Raw genomic sequence first — 18595 nt, forward strand, 5'->3', positions numbered from 1 at the left:
CAGAATGAGAATGAGAGAGAACAGAGAGAATGAGAGACAGAGACAGACAGAGACAGAGAGAGAGGGTGAGAGAACTCTCCCTTACAGTGTTCCTATAGGAAGAACAGAGTCAGTGTTCCTATAGGACAGAACAGACAGTCAACTCTAACCCTTACAGTGTTCCTATAGGACAGGACAGACAGTCAACTCTAACCCTTACAGTGTTCCTATAGGACAGAACAGACAGTCAGAGACAGTGAGATAGCAGTTCCTCTTACCTTGTCCTATAGAAGAACTCAACTCGTGAGGACGAACGGTCTTGTCGATGTTGGTCTTGGTGTCTTCTACCCTCTGGGAGAAGTCGTTACAGTGTTCAGGTGGACCCAGAAGGATCGAACTTTGACCTCGTCACACCTGCAGCTCGGTTCTGACGAACAAGTCAACTCTTCCAGAACAGACAGTCAACGTTCTAGACAGTTTTTACAGCAGCGCAGACAGTCGCTCTCCCTTACAGTGTTCCTATAGGACAGACAGTCAACTCTAACCCTTACAGTGTTCCTATAGGACAGAACAGACAGTCAACTCTAACCCTTACAGTGTTCCTATAGGACAGGACAGACAGTCAACTCTAACCCTTACAGTGTTCCTATAGGACAGAACAGACAGTCAACTCTAACCCTTACAGTGTTCCTATAGGACAGACAGTCAACTCTAACCCTTACAGTGTTCCTATAGGACAGGACAGACAGTCAACTCTAACCCTTACAGTGTTCCTATAGGACAGAACAGACAGTCAACTCTAACCCTTACAGTGTTCCTATAGGACAGAACAGACAGTCAACTCTAACCCTTACAGTGTTCCTATAGGACAGAACAGACAGTCAACTCTAACCCTTACAGTGTTCCTATAGGACAGAACAGACAGTCAACTCTAACCCTTACAGTGTTCCTATAGGACAGAACAGACAGTTCCTAACTCTAACCCTTACAGTGTTCCTATAGGACAGAACAGACAGTCAACTCTAACCCTTACAGTGTTCCTATAGGACAGAACAGACAGTCAACTCTAACCCTTACAGTGTTCCTATAGGACAGAACAGACAGTCAACTCTAACCCTTACAGTGTTCCTATAGGACAGAACAGACAGTCAACTAACCCTTACAGTGTTCCTATAGGACAGAACAGTCAACTCTAACCCTTAGTGTTCCTAACAACCCTTACAGTGTTCCTATAGGGACAGTCAACTCTAACCCTTACAGTGTTCCTATAGGACAGAACAGACAGTCAACTCTAACCCTTACAGTGTTCCTATAGGACAGAACAGACAGTCAACTCTAACCCTTACAGTGTTCCTATAGGACAGACAGACAGTCAACTCTAGACAGTCAACTCTAACCCTTACAGTGTTCCTACAGTCAACTCTAACCCTTAGTGTCCTATAGGACAGAACAGACAGTCAACTCTAACCCTTACAGTGTTCCTATAGGACAGAACAGACAGTCAACTCTAACCCTTACAGTGTTCCTATAGGACAGAACAGACAGTCAACTCTAACCCTTACAGTGTTCCTATAGGACAGAACAGACAGTCAACTCTAACCCTTACAGTGTTCCTATAGGACAGAACAGACAGTCAACTCTAACCCTTACAGTGTTCCTATAGGACAGAACAGACAGTCAACTCTAACCCTTACAGTGTTCCTATAGGACAGATAGGACAGAACAGACAGTCAACTCTAACCCTTACAGTGTTCCTATAGGACAGAACAGACAGTCAACTCTAACCCTTACAGTGTTCCTATAGGACAGAACAGACAGTCAACTCTAACCCTTACAGTGTTCCTATAGGACAGAACAGACAGTCAACTCTAACCCTTACAGTGTTCCTATAGGACAGAACAGACAGTCAACTCTAACCCTTACAGTGTTCCTATAGGACAGAACAGACAGTCAACTCTAACCCTTACAGTGTTCCTATAGGACAGAACAGACAGTCAACTCTAACCCTTACAGTGTTCCTATAGGACAGGACAGACAGTCAACTCTAACCCTTACAGTGTTCCTATAGGACAGAACAGACAGTCAACTCTAACCCTTACAGTGTTCCTATAGGACAGAACAGACAGTCAACTCTAACCCTTACAGTGTTCCTATAGGACAGAACAGACAGTCAACTCTAACCCTTACAGTGTTCCTATAGGACAGAACAGACAGTCAACTCTAACCCTTACAGTGTTCCTATAGGACAGACCAGACAGTCAACTCTAACCCTTACAGTGTTCCTATAGGACAGAACAGACAGTCAACTCTAACCCTTACAGTGTTCCTATAGGACAGAACAGACAGTCAACTCTAACCCTTACAGTGTTCCTATAGGACAGAACAGACAGTCAACTCTAACCCTTACAGTGTTCCTATAGGACAGAACAGACAGTCAACTCTAACCCTTACAGTGTTCCTATAGGACAGAACAGACAGTCAACTCTAACCCTTACAGTGTTCCTATAGGACAGGACAGACAGTCAACTCTAACCCTTACAGTGTTCCTATAGGACAGAACAGACAGTCAACTCTAACCCTTACAGTGTTCCTATAGGACAGAACAGACAGTCAACTCTAACCCTTACAGTGTTCCTATAGGACAGAACAGACAGTCAACTCTAACCCTTACAGTGTTCCTATAGGACAGAACAGACAGTCAACTCTAACCCTTACAGTGTTCCTATAGGACAGAACAGACAGTCAACTCTAACCCTGTTCCTACAGTGTTCCTATATAGGACAGAACAGACAGTCAACTCTAACCCTTACAGTGTTCCTATAGTCAAGGACAGAACAGACAGTCTAACCCTTACAGTGTTCCTATAGGACAGAACAGACAGTCAACTCTAACCCTTACAGTGTTCCTATAGGACAGACCAGACAGTCAACTCTAACCCTTACAGTGTTCCTATAGGACAGAACAGACAGTCAACTCTAACCCTTACAGTGTTCCTATAGGACAGAACAGACAGTCAACTCTAACCCTTACAGTGTTCCTATAGGACAGAACAGACAGTCAACTCTAACCCTTACAGTGTTCCTATAGGACAGAACAGACAGTCAACTCTAACCCTTACAGTGTTCCTATAGGACAGAACAGACAGTCAACTCTAACCCTTACAGTGTTCCTATAGGACAGGACAGACAGTCAACTCTAACCCTTACAGTGTTCCTATAGGACAGAACAGACAGTCAACTCTAACCCTTACAGTGTTCCTATAGGACAGAACAGACAGTCAACTCTAACCCTTACAGTGTTCCTATAGGACAGAACAGACAGTCAGACAGTCAACTCTAACCCTTACAGTGTTCCTATAGGACAGAACAGACAGTCAACTCTAACCCTTACAGTGTTCCTATAGGACAGAACAGACAGTCAACTCTAACCCTTACAGTGTTCCCTAGGACAGAACAGACAGTCAACTCAACCCTTACAGTGTTCCTATAGGACAGAACAGACAGTCAACTCTAACCCTTACAGTGTTCCTATAGGACAGAACAGACAGTCAACTCTAACCCTTACAGTGTTCCTATAGGACAGAACAGACAGTCAACTCTAACCCTTACAGTGTTCCTATAGGACAGAACAGACAGTCAACTCTAACCCTTACAGTGTTCCTATAGGACAGAACAGACAGTCAACTCTAACCCTTACAGTGTTCCTATAGGACAGAACAGACAGTCAACTCTAACCCTTACAGTGTTCAACTCAACTAACCCTTACAGTGTTCCTATAGGACAGAACAGACAGTCAACTCTAACCCTTACAGTGTTCCTATAGGACAGAACAGACAGTCAACTCTAACCCTTACAGTGTTCCTATAGGACAGAACAGACAGTCAACTCTAACCCTTACAGTGTTCCTATAGGACAGAACAGACAGTCAACTCTAACCCTTACAGTGTTCCTATAGGACAGAACAGACAGTCAACTCTAACCCTTACAGTGTTCCTATAGGACAGAACAGACAGTCAACTCTAACCCTTACAGTCATAGGACAGAACAGACAGTCAACTAACCCTTACAGTGTTCCTATAGGACAGAACAGACAGTCAACAACCCTTACAGTGTTCCTATAGGACAGAACAGACAGTCAACTCTAACCCTTACAGTGTTCCTATAGGACAGAACAGACAGTCAACTCTAACCCTTACAGTGTTCCTATAGGACAGAACAGACAGTCAACTCTAACCCTTACAGTGTTCCTATAGGACAGAACAGACAGTCAACTCTAACCCTTCAACTCTACAGTGTTCCTATAGGACAGGACAGACAGTCAACTCTAACCCTTACAGTGTTCCTATAGGACAGAACAGACAGTCAACTCTAACCCTTACAGTGTTCCTATAGGACAGAACAGACAGTCAACTCTAACCCTTACAGTGTTCCTATAGGACAGAACAGACAGTCAACTCTAACCCTTACAGTGTTCCTATAGGACAGAACAGACAGTCAACTCTAACCCTTACAGTGTTCCTATAGGACAGGACAGACAGTCAACTCTAACCCTTACAGTGTTCCTATAGGACAGAACAGACAGTCAACTCTAACCCTTACAGTGTTCCTATAGGACAGAACAGACAGTCAACTCTAACCCTTACAGTGTTCCTATAGGACAGAACAGACAGTCAACTCTAACCCTTACAGTGTTCCTATAGGACAGGACAGACAGTCAACTCTAACCCTTACAGTGTTCCTATAGGACAGAACAGACAGTCAACTCTAACCCTTACAGTGTTCCTATAGGACAGGACAGACAGTCAACTCTAACCCTTACAGTGTTCCTATAGGACAGACAGTCAACTCTAACCCTACAGTGTTCCTATAGGACAGTCAACTCTAACCCTTACAGTGTTCCTATAACAGGACAGACAGTCAACTCTAACCCTTACAGTGTTCCTATAGGACAGAACAGACAGTCAACTCTAACCCTTACAGTGTTCCTATAGGACAGGACAGACAGTCAACTCTAACCCTTACAGTGTTCCTATAGGACAGAACAGACAGTCAACTCTAACCCTTACAGTGTTCCTATAGGACAGAACAGACAGTCAACTCTAACCCTTACAGTGTTCCTATAGGACAGAACAGACAGTCAACTCTAACCCTTACAGTGTTCCTATAGGACAGAACAGACAGTCAACTCTAACCCTTACAGTGTTCCTATAGGACAGAACAGACAGTCAACTCTAACCCTTACAGTGTTCCTATAGGACAGAACAGACAGTCAACTCTAACCCTTACAGTGTTCCTATAGGACAGAACAGACAGTCAACTCTAACCCTTACAGTGTTCCTATAGGACAGGACAGACAGTCAACTCTAACCCTTACAGTGTTCCTATAGGACAGAACAGACAGTCAACTCTAACCCTTACAGTGTTCCTATAGGACAGGACAGACAGTCAACTCTAACCCTTACAGTGTTCAGACAGTATAACCCTTACAGACAGAACAGACAGTCAACTCTAACCCTTACAGTGTTCCTATAGGACAGAACAGACAGTCAACTCTAACCCTTACAGTGTTCCTATAGGACAGAACAGACAGTCAACTCTAACCCTTACAGTGTTCCTATAGGACAGAACAGACAGTCAACTCTAACCCTTACAGTGTTCCTATAGGACAGAACAGACAGTCAACTCTAACCCTTACAGTGTTCCTATAGGACAGAACAGACAGTCAACTCTAACCCTTACAGTGTTCCTATAGGACAGAACAGACAGTCAACTCTAACCCTTACAGTGTTCCTATAGGACAGAACAGACAGTCAACTCTAACCCTTACAGTGTTCCTATAGGACAGAACAGACAGTCAACTCTAACCCTTACAGTGTTCCTATAGGACAGAACAGACAGTCAACTCTAACCCTTACAGTGTTCCTATAGGACAGGACAGACAGTCAACTCTAACCCTTAGGACAGTGTTCAACTCTATACAGTGTTCCTATAGGACAGAACAGACAGTCAACTCTAACCCTTACAGTGTTCCTATAGGACAGAACAGACAGTCAACTCTAACCCTTACAGTGTTCCTATAGGACAGAACAGACAGTCAACTCTAACCCTTACAGTGTTCCTCAGAACAGACAGTCAACTCTAACCCTTACAGTGTTCCTATAGGACAGGACAGACAGTCAACTCTAACCCTTACAGTGTTCCTATAGGACAGAACAGACAGTCAACTCTAACCCTTACAGTGTTCCTATAGGACAGACCAGACAGTCAACTCTAACCCTTACAGTGTTCCTATAGGACAGACAGTCAACTCTAACCCTTACAGTGTTCCTATAGGACAGACAGTCAACTCTAACCCTTACAGTGTTCCTATAGGACAGACAGTCAACTTAACCCTTACAGTGTTCCTATAGGACAGAACAGTCACAGACAGTCAACTCTAACCCTTACAGTGTTCCTATAGGACAGAACAGACAGTCAACTCTAACCCTTACAGTGTTCCTATAGGACAGGACAGACAACTCAACTCTTACCCTTAGGACAGTGTTCCTATAGGACAGAACAGACAGTCAACTCTAACCCTTACAGTGTTCCTATAGGACAGGACAGTCAACTCTAACCCTTACAGTGTTCCTATAGGACAGACCAGACAGTCAACTCTAACCCTTACAGTGTTCCTATAGGACAGACAGTCAACTCTAACCCTTACAGTGTTCCTATAGGACAGGACAGACAGTCAACTCTAACCCTTACAGTGTTCCTATAGGACAGAACAGACAGTCAACTCTAACCCTTACATTGTTCCTATAGGACAGGACAGACAGTCAACTCTAACCCTTACAGTGTTCCTATAGGACAGAACAGACAGTCAACTCTAACCCTTACAGTGTTCCTATAGGACAGAACAGTCAACTCTAACCCTTACAGTGTTCCTATAGGACAGACCAGACAGTCAACTCTAACCCTTAGTGTTCCTATAGGATATTTTGTGTTCACACAGCAAAGACCTTGACGTCTTCAGCCACTCACCCTTGTTAAAATACTCCAAACCTGAAGGTGGCAGTAGTGTTGTTTGGCAACGCATGTCCGTGTTATTAGCTTAGTTTATGGTCTAGATTCCAACGTTATCTAGCTAGCTGCGCTAATGTTGCTATTTTGTATAAAGCCCCTGTAGATAACAGCCAGATCCCACAACTAGATAACTAAAAAAACAACTGAATTCACTCTCCATGATCCCATACTGCCAACGGCAGCCCATAGCCAAATGTTTAGCTAACTAACATGAGCATATTCACAAGCTAGCGCAACATAGCTAGCTAGCTAAGGACACTGCACGAGGTCGGCAGCTAATTGACAGGCGGCTGTTTCATGGAAACTAATCCATTGTAATTTAATTATCATGTCAATACGAGCTAGCATTATAATGTCAATACGAGCTAGCATTATAATGTCAATACGAGCTAGCATTATAATGTCAATACGAGCTAGCATTATAATGTCAATACGAGCTAGCATTATAATGTCAATACGAGCTAGCATTATAATGTCAATACTAGCTAGCATTATAATGTCAATACGAGCTAGCATTATAATGTCAATACGAGCTAGCATTATAATGTCAATACGAGCTAGCATATAATGTCAATACTAGCTCGCATTATAATGTCAATACGAGCTAGCATTATAATGTCAATACGAGCTAGCATTATAATGTCAATACGAGCTAGCATTATAATGTCAATACGAGCTAGCATTATAATGTCAATACGAGCTAGCATATAATGTCAATATAATGTCAATACGAGCTAGCATTATAATGTCAATACGAGCTAGCATTATAATGTCAATACGAGCTAGCATTATAATGTCAATACGAGCTAGCATTATAATGTCAATAAGAGCTAGCATTATAATGTCAATACGAGCTAGCATTATAATGTCAATACGAGCTAGCATTATAATGTCAATACGAGCTAGCATTATAATGTCAATACTAGCTAGCATTATAATGTCAATACGAGCTAGCATTATAATGTCAATACGAGCTAGCATTATAATGTCAATACGAGCTAGCATTATAATGTCAATACGAGCTAGCATTATAATGTCAATACGAGCTAGCATTATAATGTCAATACGAGCTAGCATTATAATGTCAATACGAGCTAGCATTATAATGTCAATACGAGCTAGCATTATAATGTCAATACAAGCTAGCATTATAATGTCAATACGAGCTAGCATTATAATGTCAATACGAGCTAGCATTATAATGTCAATACTAGCTAGCATTATAATGTCAATAAGAGCTAGCATTATAATGTCAATAAGAGCTAGCATTATAATGTCAATACGAGCTAGCATTATAATGTGGTTGTCAGCTGGCATGGAGGAAGTATTCAGTGTTTGTGTGCATTGTGTCTGTGCACGATCCCATAGTCTACATTATGAAGTGATACTGGCTCATGACATGTAACTGTGGATGTCAGCCAGTCAGTCAGTCAGCCAGTCAATCAGCCAGTCAATCAGTCAGTCAGTAAGATAGTCAGTCAGCCAGCCAGACAGCCAGTCAGCCAGACAGCCAGTCAGCCAGACAGACAGTCAGCCCGACAGACAGTCAGCCCGACAGTCAGTCACCCAGACAGTCAGTCAGTCAGTCAGTCAGCCAGCCAGTCAATCAGTCAGTCAGTAAGACAGTCAGTCAGCCACCCAGACAGTCAGTCAGTCAGCCAGTCAGTCAGCCAGCCATTCAATCAGTCAGTCAGTAAGACAGTCAGTCAGCCAGTCAGCCACCCAGACAGTCAGTCAGTCAGCCAGTCAGTCAGTCAGCCAGCCAGTCAGCCAGTCAGTCAGTCAGCCAGTCAGTCAGTCAGCCAGTCAGACAGTCAGCCAGCCAGTCAGTCAGCCAGTCAGACAGTCAGTCAGACAGTCAGTCAGCCAGCCAGTCAGTCAGTCAGTCAGTCAGTAACCCAGACAGTCAGTCAGTCAGCCAGTCAGCCACCCAGACAGTCAGTCAGTCAGCCAGTCAGTCAGCCAGCCAGTCAGTCAGCCAGTCAGCCAGCCAGTCAGTCAGCCAGTCAGACAGTCAGTCAGTCAGTCAGTCAGAGGTACCTACGTAGGCAGCAGTGTAGAAGGAGAGAGAGACAGTCAGTCAGAGGTACCTACGTAGGCAGCAGTGTAGAAGGAGAGAGAGACAGTCAGTCAGCCAGTCAGTCAGTCAGTCAGTCAGCCAGTCAGAGGTACCTACGTAGGCAGCAGTGTAGAAGGAGAGAGAGACAGTCAGTCAGTCAGCCAGTCAGTCAGCCAGTCAGTCAGCCAGTCAGTCAGCCAGCCAGTCAGAGGTACCTACGTAGGCAGCAGTGTAGAAGGAGAGAGAGACAGCCAGTCACCCAGTCAGTCAGCCAGTCAGCCAGCCAGTCAGTCAGTCAGTCAGCCAGCCAGCCAGTCAGAGGTACCTACGTAGGCAGCAGTGTAGAAGGAGAGAGAGACAGCCAGTCAGTCAGTCAGTCAGCCAGTCAGCCAGCCAGTCAGCCAGCCAGTCAGTCAGTCAGTCAGTCAGTCAGCCAGTCAGTCAGCCAGCCAGCCAGTCAGTCAGCCAGTCAGTCAGAGGTACCTACGTAGGCAGCAGTGTAGAAGGAGAGAGAGAGTCAGCCAGTCAGTCAGCCAGTCAGAGGTACCTACGTAGGCAGCAGTGTAGAAGGAGAGAGAGAGTCAGCCAGTCAGCCAGTCAGTCAGCCAGTCAGAGGTACCTACGTAGGCAGCAGTGTAGAAGGAGAGAGAGAGAGAGAAGGAGAGAGAAACTTCTGTATGTGTGATGTCTACTGTTAATTTTTATTGTTTATTTCACTTTATATATTATATACCTTACTTGCTTTGGCAATGTTAACACATGTTTCCCATGCCAATAAAGCCCCTTGAATTGAATTGAATTGAATTGAGAGACAGCCAGTCAGTCAGTCAGCCAGTCAGCCAGTCAGTCAGTCAGAGGTACCTACGTAGGCAGCAGTGTAGAAGGAGAGAGAGAGTCAGCCAGCCAGTCAGCCAGTCAGTCAGCCAGTCAGTCAGTCAGTCAGTCACCCAGTCAGTCAGCCAGACAGTCAGTCAGTCAGTCAGCCAGCCAGCCAGCCAGCCAGTCAGTCAGAGGTACCTACGTAGGCAGCAGTGTAGAAGGAGACAGTCAGTCAGTCAGTCAGCCAGCCAGTCAGAGGTACCTACGTAGGCAGCAGTGTAGAAGGAGAGAGAGACAGTCAGCCAGTCAGTCAGTCAGTCAGTCAGTCAGAGGTACCTACGTAGGCAGCAGTGTAGAAGGAGACAGTCAGTCAGTCAGTCAGTCAGTCAGCCAGCCAGTCAGAGGTACCTACGTAGGCAGCAGTGTAGAAGGAGAGAGAGAGTCAGCCAGCCAGTCAGCCAGCCAGTCAGTCAATCACCCAGTCAGTCAGCCAGACAGTCAGTCAGCCAGCCAGCCAGCCAGCCAGTCAGCCAGTCAGTCAGAGGTACCTACGTAGGCAGCAGTGTAGAAGGAGACAGTCAGTCAGTCAGTCAGTCAGCCAGCCAGTCAGAGGTACCTACGTAGGCAGCAGTGTAGAAGGAGAGAGAGACAGTCAGCCAGTCAGTCAGTCAGCCAGCCAGTCAGTCAGCCAGTCAGTCAGTCAGTCAGTCAGCCAGTCAGAGGTACCTACGTAGGCAGCAGTGTAGAAGGAGAGAGAGACAGTCAGCCAGTCAGTCAGTCAGCCAGCCAGTCAGCCAGCCAGTCACCCAGCCAGCCAGTCAGCCAGTCAGCCAGTCAGAGGTACCTACGTAGGCAGCAGTGTAGAAGGAGAGAGAGACAGTCAGCCAGCCAGCCAGCCAGTCAGCCAGTCAGTCAGTCAGTTAACCAGTCAGTCAGAGGTACCTACGTAGGCAGCAGTGTAGAAGGAGAGAGAGACAGCCAGCCAGTCAGTCAGTCAGCCAGTCAGACAGTCAGTCAGTCAGTCAGTCAGCCAGTCAGCCAGTCAGAGGTACCTACGTAGGCAGCAGTGTAGAAGGAGAGAGAGACAGCCAGGCAGCCAGTCAGTCAGTCAGTCAGTCAGCCAGTCAGTCAGCCAGCCAGTCAGTCAGAGGTACCTACGTAGGCAGCAGTGTAGAAGGAGAGAGAGACAGCCAGTCAGCCAGTCAGTCAGTCAGCCAGTCAGCCAGTCAGAGGTACCTACGTAGGCAGCAGTGTAGAAGGAGAGAGAGACAGTCAGTCAGTCAGTCAGTCAGTCAGCCAGCCAGTCAGAGGTACCTACGTAGGCAGCAGTGTAGAAGGAGAGACAGTCAGTCAGTCAGCCAGTCAGCCAGCCAGTCAGTCAGTCAGCCAGTCAACCAGTCAGTCAGAGGTACCTACGTAGGCAGCAGTGTAGAAGGAGAGAGAGACAGCCAGTCAGCCAGTCAGAGGTACCTACGTAGGCAGCAGTGTCGAAGGAGAGAGAGACAGTCAGTCAGTCAGTCAGTCAGTCAGCCAGCCAGTCAGAGGTACCTACGTAGGCAGCAGTGTAGAAGGAGAGAGAGACAGTCAGTCAGTCAGCCAGCCAGTCAGTCAGCCAGTCAGTCAGTCAGCCAGTCAGAGGTACCTACGTAGGCAGCAGTGTAGAAGGAGAGAGAGACAGTCAGTCAGTCAGAGGTACCTACGTAGGCAGCAGTGTAGAAGTCTCTGAAGAGGGTCTGTCTCCTGTGCAGCTGCTCCAGAGAATCATCCAGCTCTCTGAGGGTCCCCAGACGCCTCTCTCCAACCTCCTCAATCCAGTCCCTCACCTGCACACACACACACACACACACAGGCGCACACACACACACACGCACGCACGCACACGCACGCACACACACGCAGAGGCGCACACACACACACACACAGGCACACACACACAGGCACACACACACAGGCACACACAGAGGCACGCACACACAGGCACACACACACAGCACACACACACACACGCACACACACACACACACGCACACACGCACACACAGCACACACGCACAGGCGCACACACACACACACACACAGGCGCACACACACACACACACACGCACACACGCACACACACAGGCACACACACAGGCACACGCACAGGCACACGCACACGCACACACACACACACACACACACACACACACACACACACACACACACACACACACACACACACACACACACACAGAATGACAATAACTGTAAATCTATGACAGGCCCCCTAATGGACAGTTGGTACCTGCTGTAATCAGAGGTTCCTAAACCTTTAGGGCGACTCCATTTTGATATATGAAGAAATGTGTGGCCTCCCAACATGTAAAAACACAAGTAATCAACGACCTGTCCTGACCGTAGAGAGGTTTCTCTGTCTCTATTTTTTGGTTTGGTCAGGGTGTGATTTGGGGTGGGCATTCAATGTTCAAGTTTCTATGTTTTCTATTTCTTTGTGTTTTGGCGGGTGTGGTTCTCAATCAGGGACAGCTGTCTATCGTTGTCTCTGATTGGGAATCATACTTGGGTATCTTTCCCCCTCCCCCTCCTTCTTTGTGGGATCTTGTTCTTCATTTGTGACCCGAAGTGGTCGTTGTTTTCTTTATTGTTTTGTCTAAAAGTTTCACTTCAGTAATAAATATTATGTGGAACTTAAGGAGCGCTGAGCCTTGGTCCTCCACTCCTTCCAACAGCCGTTACACGGCCAATGTTTTTGGTTATTAAAAATATATTTCACAGCGCTTTAGATGGTACAATGACTCTCTACACTAGACTTGTTTGTTTTGTCACATAAACTGAAATTAGGGGAACTATTCTCATTTTATCAACCAAGAAATGACGGAGCGATTTCTGCATATAACCAGCCCCTACCCACAGACCCCTATCCATATCCTCAGCCCCTATCCCTATCCTCAGCCCCTATCCATATAATCAGCCCCTATCCCCTATAACCAGCCCCTATCCCTATAACCAGCCCCTATCCCACAACCCAGCCCCCATCCCTATAACCAGCCCCTATCCCTATAACCAGCCCCTATCCCTATAACCAGCCCCTATCCCTATAACCAGCCCCTATCCCTATAACCAGCCCCTATCCCTATAACCAGCCCCTATCCCTATAACCAGCCCCTATCCCTATAACCAGCCCCTATCCCTATAACCAGCCCCTATCCCTATAACCAGCCCCTATCCCTATAACCAGCCCCTATCCCTATAACCAGCCCCTATCCCTATAACCAGCCCCTATCCCTATAACCAGCCCCTATCCCTATAACCAGCCCCTATCCCTATAACCAGCCCCTATCCCTATAACCAGCCCCTATCCCTATAACCAGCCCCTATCCCTATAACCAGCCCCTATCCCTATAACCAGCCCCTATCCCTATCCTCAGCCCCTATCCCTATAACCAGCCCCTATCCCTATCCTCAGCCCCAATCCCTATAACCAGCCAGCCCCTATCCCTATAACCAGCCCCTATCCCTATTCCCAGCCCCTATCCCTATAACCAGCCCCTATCCCTATAACCAGCCCCTATCCCTATAACCAGCCCCTATCCCTATAACCAGCCCCTATCCCTATAACCAGCCCCTATCCCTATCCCATCCCCTATAACCAGCCCCTATCCATAACCAGCCCCTATCCCTATAACCAGCCCCTATCCCTATAACCAGCCCCTATCCCTATCCCTATAACCAGCCCCCCTATCACCCCATCCCTATAACCAGCCCCTATCCTATAACCAGCCCCTATCCCTATAACCAGCCCCTATCCCTATAACCAGCCCCTATCCCTATAACCAGCCCCTATCCCTATAACCAGCCCCTATCCCTATCCACAGCCCCTATCCCTATAACCAGCCCCTATCCCTATAACCAGCCCCTATCCCTATAACCAGCCCCTATCCCGATAACCAGCCCCCTATCCCTATCCCTATAACAGCCCCTATCCCCCCTATAACCAGCCCCTATCCCTATAACCAGCCCCTATCCCTATAACCAGCCCCTATCCCTATAACCAGCCCCTATCCCCCTATAACCAGCCCCTATCCCTATAACCAGCCCCTATCCCTATCACCAGCCCCTATCCCTATAACCAGCCCCTATCCCTATCACCAGCCCCTATCCCTATAACCAGCCCCTATCCCTATAACCAGCCCCTATCCCTATAACCAGCCCCTATCCCTATAACCAGCCCCTATCCCTATAACCAGCCCCTATCCCTATAACCAGCCCCTATCCCTATAACCAGCCCCTATCCCTATAACCAGCCCCTATCCCTATAACCAGCCCCTATCCCTATAACCAGCCCCTATCCCTATAACCAGCCCCTATCCCTATAACCAGCCCCTATCCCTATCCCAATCCCTATAACCAGCCCCTATCCCTATAACCCCCTATAACCAGCCCTATCCCTATAACCAGCCCCAATCCCTATAACCAGCCCCTATCCCTATAACCAGCCCCTATCCCCCTATAACCAGCCCCTATCCAGCTATCCCAACCCCTATCCCTATAACCAGCCCCTATCCCTATAACCAGCCCCTATCCCTATAACCAGCCCCTATCCCTATAACCAGCCCCTATCCCTATAACCAGCCCCTATCCCTATAACCAGCCCCAATCCCTATAACCAGCCCCTATCCCTATCCTCAGCCCCTATCCCTATAACCAGCCCCTATCCCTATAACCAGCCCCTATCCCTATAACCAGCCCCTATCCCTATAACCAGCCCCTATCCCTATAACCAGCCCCTATCCCTATAACCAGCCCCTATAACCAGCCCCTATCCCTATCCCTAAACCAGCCCCTATCCCTATAACCAGCCCCTATCCCTATAACCAGCCCCTATCCCTATAACCAGCCCCTATCCCTATAACCAGCCCCTATCCCTATCCTAACCAGCCCCTATCCCTATAACCAGCCCCTATCCCTATAACCAGCCCCTATCCCTATAACCAGCCCCTATCCCTATAACCAGCCCCTATCCCTATAACCAGCCCCCCTATCCCTATAACCAGCCCCTATCCCTATAACCAGCCCCTATCCCCATAACCAGCCCCTATCCCTATAACCAGCCCCTATCCCTATAACCAGCCCCTATCCCTATAACCAGCCCCTATCCCTATAACCAGCCCCTATCCCTATAACCAGCCCCTATCCCTATAACCAGCCCCTATCCCTATAACCAGCCCCTATCCCTATAACCAGCCCCTATCCCTATAACCAGCCCCTATCCCTATAACCAGCCCCTATCCCTATAACCAGCCCCTATCCCTATAACCAGCCCCTATCCCTATAACCAGCCCCTATCCCTATAACCAGCCCCCTATCCCTATAACCAGCCCCTATCCCTATAACCAGCCCCTATCCCTATAACCAGCCCCTATCCCTATAACCAGCCCCTATCCCTATCCCCCTATCCCTATAACCAGCCCCTATCCCCCCATATAACCAGCCCCTATCCCTATAACCAGCCCCTATCCCTATAACCAGCCCCTATCCCTATAACCAGCCCCTATCCCTATAACCAGCCCCTATCCCTATAACCAGCCCCTATCCCTATAACCAGCCCCTATCCCTATAACCAGCCCCTATCCCTATAACCAGCCCCTATCCCTATAACCAGCCCCTATCCCTATAACCAGCCCCTATCCCTATCCCCCTAACCAGCCCCTATCCCTATAACCAGCCCCTATCCCCAGCCCCAATCCCTATAACCAGCCCCAATCCCTATAACCAGCCCCTATCCCTATAACCCCCCTATCCCTATAACCAGCCCCTCTCCCTATAACCAGCCCCTATCCTATAACCTATCCCCAGCCCCTATCCCTATAACCAGCCCCTATCCCTATAACCCCTATCCCTAGCCCCTATCCCTATAACCAGCCCCTATCCCTATAACCAGCCCCTATCCCTATAACCAGCCCCTATCCCTATAACCAGCCCCTATCCCTATAACCAGCCCCTATCCCTATAACCAGCCCCTATCCCTATAACCAGCCCCTATCCCTATAACCAGCCCCTATCCCTATAACCAGCCCCAATCCCTATAACCAGCCCCTATCCCTATAACCAGCCCCTATCCCTATAACCAGCCCCTATCCCTATAACCAGCCCCTATCCCCAGCCCAGCCCCTATCCCTATAACCAGCCCCTATCCCTATAACCAGCCCCTATCCCTATAACCAGCCCCTATCCCTATAACCAGCCCCTATCCCTATAACCAGCCCCTATCCCTATAACCAGCCCCTATCCCTATAACCAGCCCCTATCCCTATAACCAGCCCCTATCCCTATAACCAGCCCCTATCCCTATAACCAGCCCCTATCCCTATAACTATCCCTATAACCAGCCCCTATCCCTATAACCAGCCCCTATCCCTATAACAGCCCCTATCCCTATAACCAGCCCCTATCCCTATAACCAGCCCCTATCCCTATCCCCCTATCCCTATAACCAGCCCCTATCCCTATAACCAGCCCCTATCCCTATCCCCTATCCCTATTCTCAGCCCCAATCCCTATAACCAGCCCCTATCCCTATAACCAGCCCCAATCCCTATAACCAGCCCCTATCCCTATAACCAGCCCCTATCCCTATAACCAGCCCCTATCCCTATAACCTAGCCCCAATCCCTATAACCAGCCCCTATCCCTATAACCAGCCCCTATCCCTATAACCAGCCCCTATCCCTATAACCAGCCCCTCCCTATAATCCCTATAACCAGCCCCTATCCCTATAACCAGCCCCAATCCCTATAACCAGCCCCTATCCCTATAACCAGCCCCTATCACTATAACCAGCCCCTATCCCTATCCTCAGCCCCTATCCCTAACCCCAGCCCCAATCCCCAGCCCCTATCTCTATAACCAGCCCCAATCCCTATAACCAGCCCCTATCCCTATAACCAGCCCCAATCCCTATAACCAGCCACTATCCCTATAACCAGCCCCTAACCCCAGCCCCAATCCCTATAACCAGCCCCTATCACTATAACCAGCCCCTATCCCTATAACCAGCCCCTATCCCTATAACCAGCCCCAATCCCAATAACCAGCCCCTATCACTATAACCAGCCCCTATCCCTATAACCAGCCCCTATCACTATAACCAGCCCCTATCCCTATAACCAGCCCCTATCCCCTATAACCAACCCCTATCACTATAACCAGCCCCTATCCCTATAACCAGCCCATATCCCTATAACCAGCCCCTATCCCTATAACCAGCCCCTATCCCTATAACCAGCCCCTATCCCTATAACCAGCCCCTATCCCTATAACCAGCCCCTATCCCTATAACCAGCCCCTATCCCTATAACCAGCCCCTATCCCTATACTCAGCCCCTATCCCTATAACCAGCCCCTATCCCTATAACCAGCCCCATTCCCTACAACCAGCCCCTATCCCTATAACCAGCCCCTATCACTATAACCAGCCCCTATCACTATAACCAGCCCCTATCCCTATAACCAGTCCCTATCCCAATAACCAGTCCCTATCCCTATAACAAGCCCCTCTCCCCAGCCCCTATCCCTATAACCAGCCCCTATCCCTATAACCAGCCCCTATAACCAGCCCCTATCCCTATAACCAGCCCCTATCCCTATAACCAGCCCCTATCCCTATAACCAGCCCCTATCCCCTATAACCAGCCCCTATCCCTATAACCAGCCCCAATCCCTATCACTAGCCCCAGCCCAATCCAAGCCCCTATCCCCAACCCCTATCACTAGCCCCAGCCCTATCCCTATCCCCAACCCTAGCCCTAACACCCAGCCCATATCACAAGCCCCAGCCCTATCCCTAGTCCTATCCCCAGCCCTCAGCCCAACCCCAGCCCTATACCCCAGCACTAACACCCAGCCCTAACACCCAGCCCTATATCCCAGCCCTATACCCCAGCCCTAACACCCAGCCCTATACCCCAGCCCCTAACACCCAGCCCTATACCCCAGCCCTATACCCCAGCCCCTAACACCCAGCCCCTAACACCCAGCCCTATACCCCAGCCCCTAACACCCAGCCCTATATCCCAGCCCTATACCCCAGCCCCTAACACCCAGCCCTAACACCCAGCCCTATATCCCAGCCCCTAACACCCAGCCCTATATCCCAGCCCTATACCCCAGCCCCTAACACCCAGCCCTAACACCCAGCCCTAACACCCAGCCCTATATCCCAGCCCTAACACCCAGCCCTAACACCCAGCCCTAACACCCAGCCCTATATCCCAGCCCCTAACACCCAGCCCCTAACACCCAGCCCTATACCCCAGCCCTAACACCCAGCCCTAACACCCAGCCCTAACACCCAGCCCTAACACCCAGCCCTATATCCCAGCCCTAACACCCAGTCCTAACACCCAGCCCTATACCCCAGCCCTAACACCCAGCCCTATACCCCAGCCCTAACACCCAGCCCTATACCCAGCTCTAAAACCCAGCCCTATACCCCAGCCCCTAACACCCAGCCCTATACCCCAGCCCCTAACACCCAGCCCCAACACCCAGCCCTATACCCCAGCCCCCTAACACCCAGCCCTATACCCCAGCCCTAACACCCAGCCCTATACCCCAGCCCTAACACCCAGCCCTATACCCCATCCCTATACCCCAGCCCTATACCCCAGC

The 18595-nt window shown here is 48.6% G+C and overlaps 1 protein-coding gene across 1 annotated transcript in view; it reads right to left on the bottom strand.

The window, feature by feature from the left end:
* LOC135535952 (uncharacterized protein KIAA1755-like) overlaps positions 1 to 18595 on the bottom strand; it is a 165073-nt gene that overhangs the window by 67421 nt on the left and 79057 nt on the right. Inside the window, exons 10-11 of the mRNA XM_064962356.1 lie at positions 11625 to 11747; positions 258 to 330 (exon numbers count right to left, since the gene is read on the bottom strand). Of these exons, the coding sequence (XP_064818428.1) occupies positions 258 to 330; positions 11625 to 11747 (196 nt within the window). The remainder of the gene's footprint in view (positions 1 to 257; positions 331 to 11624; positions 11748 to 18595) is intronic.

The sequence above is a fragment of the Oncorhynchus masou genome, unplaced genomic scaffold, assembly GCF_036934945.1.
Source record: "Oncorhynchus masou masou isolate Uvic2021 unplaced genomic scaffold, UVic_Omas_1.1 unplaced_scaffold_536, whole genome shotgun sequence".
Taxonomy (NCBI): Eukaryota; Metazoa; Chordata; class Actinopteri; order Salmoniformes; family Salmonidae; genus Oncorhynchus; species Oncorhynchus masou.